Source organism: Styela clava, chromosome 9 (genome assembly GCF_964204865.1).
Source record: "Styela clava chromosome 9, kaStyClav1.hap1.2, whole genome shotgun sequence".
Lineage (NCBI taxonomy): Eukaryota > Metazoa > Chordata > Ascidiacea > Stolidobranchia > Styelidae > Styela > Styela clava.
Window position 1 is genome coordinate 9239928 of NC_135258.1, and position 5918 is coordinate 9245845.

Consider the following 5918-nt stretch of genomic DNA (forward strand, 5'->3'; position numbering starts at 1 on the left):
GAGGTTCAAACCAATACTTTAATTTCAAGTAATCAAAGTTACAGAAAAATAAACTTTACAGCATTTAAACAGAAATTCCTCACAAAAATCTTTAGAAAATACAGTACAGTATCGAGCTATCCATACAACTGAAAGCTGTTCATTTTCAACCAGTGGAAACAAGCCTTCATCCTTAGCTTCGCAGCAAGGTTTCTTCCATTGAGAGCTTCCTCGAACATATCACAGTGCGCGTTGCCATGAGTCCTTATCAACATCAGTAATCATAACAATATCACAGCTCCATTTTGTACCAGTTCAGCAATAGGTTTATATCTGATTAAAAATTGTGATCCTTCATCTAAATCTACTCTATCTGATGTCTGATCATCTGCGTCTTCCTCTACAATAACACCATCTTCTTTTCGAATCGCTTTTAGGAATACATAATGGTCGAGGTTTGGTGCGTGAACTGTAACGAAATAGAAATTTTTTAATAAGGGTATTTGTACACCTCAAGCTCTGTAGCAGACTATGCACAAGTACATTTTATTCTGCCACAGAGAAAATGTTAGCATGTAAAATTTCACTTTTCACTCCATAAATGCTTATATGGTTAAATTTGGTGTTACTAAATTTGGAAGATGAAGAATCGTTAATTAGGCTGTAAAAATTGTATATATAATTCATTCTACTACATATTCCCAGACAAGCTACCAAATCGAACAATAGCTTGTGAGTCCCATTGAAAAAATATACCAACTAGAATCATCGTCCCATACACAATGTGTCCAGTAATGAGATATACTGTCAGGTATGGTCATACCCTCATAACACAAGTTAAAAACCACTCATTGACCACAGAAATTGTAAATCTCTCTTACACAATATCCACACACACACTTGGTTAAAATTTTCTGGCTATCACAATTGAACTGCGACAAAAATGTAGCTACAAACAGTGTTCTCACCTGTTGTTGAAAGCTCTACATTCTGCATTACTCTTGGCATATGATTGAGCGCAACTGTTTTCATATGCGTTTCTATATTTGCAGAAAGCCTGAACAAAACAAAAGCTGCAGGTAGCAACATCAACAATACACCTTACGTATATATATAATTGGGTTGGAGGACATAATAAACTTTAATGTCCAATTGAAGTAACTCGGGTACAGTCAAGTAGAGAAGTTTAATGAGTCCAAAAAACGTGGATTGACACACTAGGTCGACAATTTATCCAACCTGGAGATAAATTTGATTGTTTTTGGAAAGAAATTTTACTTTGAAATTGATGACTTTTTTAGCATTTTTGGAATATCTAGTCATACAATCATTCAAAATATTGAAAAATCCAGATTGCAAGTTACGCATATCATTTGCTAATGATCCAACAACATACAATAGCAGAGTTCTTAAGTGTAGTGAGGAAGGAATGTTTCAAAAAAAAATGCAATGCTCAATACCTTGCCAGGTTCCTCAGCTCTTTTATACTAAATGGTGTGGAATATACACACGTAATTCATGTATGACAAACATTCATAAAAATAAAGATGCTTATAATAACACGAAATGGCATTACCTCGTCAAGTGGAGATTTACCAATGAAGCACTCTGTCTTACCCCCGAGCATAGGTAAAATAAAATTGATGGAAAATGGATATCAAGGACTCCACGATCCCAACTTAAAATCAGGTCAACAGTGATTTATAATTCAGAATTAAACGACTCACTCTTTTGCAAAAGCAAATTCTTCTGGAGATAATCTGGATGGTTCATCTTCAGATCTTGTTTTTTCTCTTTCAAGAAATACTGGTCCATGTATCTCAATCTTCTTGAGTCTACACCTCAGATAACTACTCAGAACATAACGTATACGATCCAGTTCCATTCTGTGAATACTAACCTAAAATATTAACAATAATAAATGACAAATGAAAGAAATAGGCCCATTAACATATTACAAACATTCATTAACCCTTTCCGTGCGGTGGGCACGTATACGTACCCATGACAAAACTCGCTAGATTGCGGCGGGTACGTTGATGTACTCCACTGTTTTATTTAGCAATCGGTCGCAAACTGTTGGTCTAGTTTTTCCGGATTTTAGTTTATTGATAAGTCTTCGAGATTAACATAGGCGACGGTAAATCTCGCTTTCGTTTACCATGGAAATTTTATTTGCGGCGGAACGAGGGAGTGTTTTTGAAATTTATGCAAATTTGGGTGTTTGGGTGTAATAGAAGACATATTATCCCTTCCATCTACCAAAGTATTTTGAGTTAGATAACGAAATTGCTACAGCAATATTATGCTATTGTTTGCCAACCAAGAAGCGGTAACAGTAGAGGATTTAGCGAATATTTCTATTTTTTATCACGGTTTGAAGTTTCAACACCCAAGAAAAAAATGCCTTTTTTCTATCTGGTTTGTGACTCAGACCACCCCTTTTAAAAAAAATTTTAATCGCCAATTGCAAGCTCTTTAAATAAGCTTTCCAACGAGCCGTCAGTGAGCAGCAGAGGATCAATACTTTTTCGTTAGTCGATCGATTAGTTGTTGGGGTACAAATGCATAAAGTCGGCGTAGCAAATACGATTATTTAATAAAAAATAAAAATCGCATGGAAAGGGTTAACTACTGTTGTAATGAAGTTGATTCAAATTCATTCAAAACCCTAATGCACAATAAGCCAATGTCATCCAAAAATTATCTGTCTACAATCCTATAATAAAATTCCCTTGTGTATATTGAAATAATAATTTAAAAAAAAAAATTAAAAAAAAATACATCTGACTTTATCAAATGCACATATTTACTTCTGAATTCTGAATACATCAATATATTATTTCCTGAATTGACATGTCGATAAAACAGCATACCTTTATATCCCCCTTCTTAGCTTGTTTCAAATTTCCTTCCATTTCCGCAACAAGTTCCATCACGCATTCAACAATTTCAGATTTACATTCCAATAAATCCGGTGCAAGTTTTTCATTCTGCCATGCCTGCAAAAAATTGAAAATGCAAAAAACTAAAAAATTATCTTACAGTCGTTTGAATATGAGATGTCATTTGTAATTTACATTTTGTAGCAACTGATTAAACATGCGTTAATAGAAATGTTTATATGACAGTATGACCTTTACCAATTTACCTGTTCCAACTTTTTTAATACTTCTGCGGCTGTCAATTGTTCTTCCTCAGCATCACTTTGATTAGGAGCCAATATATCACTGATATTCAGATCATCGGCCATATTTTATTATAGCAATAACTAGGCTACTACCGGTATCTAAACATACAATACTCATAGACTCAAGATATGCACATCTTAAACTCGTACTCGTATTAATACTGTAATAATACACCAGTTATGTGGGAGAGATTGTCGAACACTCACGTCGCGAGGTCCCTTAACAGCTGACCTTTTACTGTTTTACCAATATTTACCAATAGCATAAGCTATTATTTACTGAGATGACATTTAATCCAGCAACCTCAAGACACTAGTGAATTTTATTTTATTTTTTTGAACTAATCTGCAGAGCGAAACCTGTGATAGATAACCAAGCCGATTTCTCGCATTGGGGAATTCCCTTAGAATATTCGCGCGCTTCATCTTGCGGCGCCAAGTGTACATTTCTGGGATAGGATTGAATTTCCATACCATCCCGGTGGAGGAGGAAGGTCGATAATACGACTCAATCATATAGTAAACTATTGCCTCTTGTCCAGTCTATACCGTATGGGATTAGTTAGTCAGGTATTTGTTTCAGATGCATGTACTTGATAGTGGGGGATGTTGTAACGTAACCGACCAGCCGTCGTGTGAACCACCCTCAGTGAGAGGAGAGCTGCAACCCTATCGCACATAACTATCCCCGCATGGTATTGGAATCTGTGAAACTACCAGGGTGATCAGAATTGCGGTGGCGACCGTATTTCTAGATGGCGAATTCAATTTAAAGATGATGAAGATTACGGATATATACCGGTACTCGTGATCATTCCCTACCACTGTATACTGTTTCCCATCAAATTGTTTAAAATTTCACGGACGCTAACAAATAATGAAAGAAAAGTGTTTTCATCTCTTCTGCGCTCTTTCCCTCTCTTCTGCGCTGTTTCGCGTTCTTCTGCGCTCTACTGCGCGCTTCGCGCTCTATTCAGTGTTGTTTCGCTATTTTCTTACGTCGCCTAGACATGTAAGGTAAGGTAAAGGGTTTAATGGCGTCTTTGACAACTCGGTCTTTTACGCCAAATTTCAAAAGGAGTAGTCAGAATGATACAATAAAAACATGTTTACAACTCTCGTTTGGTGGATATAGCAAATTTAATAATTATTGGAATCAAATTAGGAACATTGAAAATACTAATAATTTCCCAGGGTACATTCATTTTTGCTGCTTCACGTCTTAATTCGCATCGTAAATTATTATACTTGGGACAATATAAAATAAAATGGGAAACAGTTTCATTTGTGTCACATCGACTACATTGCCCTGTGGGATGTAGCCCTATTTTAAATAAATGATAGTTAAGTCTGATATGTCCAGTTTGAAGACGAAAAAATATTATTTCTTCTTAATCATTTAATGGGCTATGTGAGGTCGAAAGTTTTTGTAATGGCTTGCAGTATCGTTTGCTTGATATGTTAAATTCCATTTCGCAAGACATGCTTGCTTGCACAATGTCTTAGCTTCTTTTAAAGACCGTTGAAGAACAGCATTAATGACAATTTTATTTGCTCCGTCTTTCGCCAGTCGATCCACTGCCTCATTACCGCTAATACCAATATGTGCTGGTATCCACAGAAACTTGATATCGGTCGTGTGACAAATAATAGTATAAAGTAGTTGTATTTTTGTTGATAAAAAATGTTTAACATTCCAAATATCCTGAATGCTTTCCAAGGCAGAAAGACAATCGCACAATATTAATACTTTTGAAGGCCTATTTTGCGATATCCATATCAAACTTCGATATATGGCATATAATTCCGTACAGTAGGAAGTAGATAATGGATCGAGGCGGAATTTATTCGAAAATTCGTATTCTGGAATAAAAAAAGCAGAACCACAGCGAGTTTCAGATTTTGAACCGTCAGTATAGATCTCCAGGTAACCTGGATATTCCATTTCAATATACTCCAAACATTGTAACACAAAAACAGTAGGATTGTTGTATGTAACAGACATAGTTGATAAAACTGTATCCACTTCAGGCGGAGGCATATTCCAGGGTGGAATGGGAAAAAATTTAGTGTTGTTGACAACTATGTTAGAAAAAATTCGAGAGGTCGAGAGCATATTAAAGGTTACAAAAGAATCAGAGTCTGGATAGTACTCATGCCAAGACTGCTTAATGAGTGATTCATTAGGATGATCCTTGTGAGAAAGGAGCAAGCATTTGTATGCAAGGCAACAGTTAAGATGTTGTATATGGAGCGGCATTTCGTTACAAGACTCTTGAAGTGATATTATTGGAGTGCTCTTCATAGAGCCACCGCAAATACGTAGACACGTATTTTGTATTTTTTGCAACTTCTGTAAAATATATGGCGAAGTAAAATGGTATGCTTCAATGCCATACATCAAAATTGATCTGATGAGTGCCCTATATAGTGTTAAAAGGGGTGATTCCTGATAACGAATGAAAAAGCATCATCATTTTGCGGTCTCCTCCACCCTCTTTGTTTCTTTATTATAATCACACTTTTTTCTTGCCACGTCAAAAATTTTCTGCGCTCAGGCGGTCTTTTCAAAGTTGACGCTGTCAGGTGAGCATTGATTTCATGTTTGTGAATTTTTAGGATCAATCGTTTATGTGCATACTTTTTCATAATACGCTAATTTTTTCATAATCCAACGCTTGTATCTTCAGCCATTTTTCATAGCTGTACTAATGCAATTAAACTAAGCTTTGGCCTACAGTTATTGATC

General features: G+C 35.8%; 1 protein-coding gene across 1 annotated transcript; it reads right to left on the reverse strand.

Moving 5' to 3' along the window:
- LOC144427167 (DNA replication complex GINS protein SLD5-like) lies at window positions 1–3324 on the reverse strand. Its single transcript, XM_078115944.1, has 5 exons — window positions 3131–3324; window positions 2856–2981; window positions 1707–1879; window positions 948–1036; window positions 1–448 (listed from the first exon to the last, which is right to left on the reverse strand). Exons 1-5 carry the CDS (start codon window positions 3230–3232, stop codon window positions 261–263), a joined length of 678 nt encoding a protein of 225 aa, XP_077972070.1. The 5' UTR covers window positions 3233–3324; the 3' UTR covers window positions 1–260.
- Between the last annotated feature and the right edge of the window lie 2594 nt (window positions 3325–5918).

What these genes read in the sequence shown, in the direction of transcription:
- LOC144427167 (XM_078115944.1), bottom strand. Translation starts at nt 3,232, where the DNA reads ATGGCCGATGATCTGAATATCAGTGATATATTGGCTCCTAATCAAAGT. An exon ending in GAATTTGCTTTTGCAAAAGA is followed by an intron (nt 1,037 to 1,706) that starts GTGAGTCGTTTA and finishes TGTTTTGTTCAG; the next exon opens with GCTTTCTGCAAATATAGAAA. An exon ending in TGTAGAGCTTTCAACAACAG is followed by an intron (nt 449 to 947) that starts GTGAGAACACTG and finishes ATTTCGTTACAG; the next exon opens with TTCACGCACCAAACCTCGAC.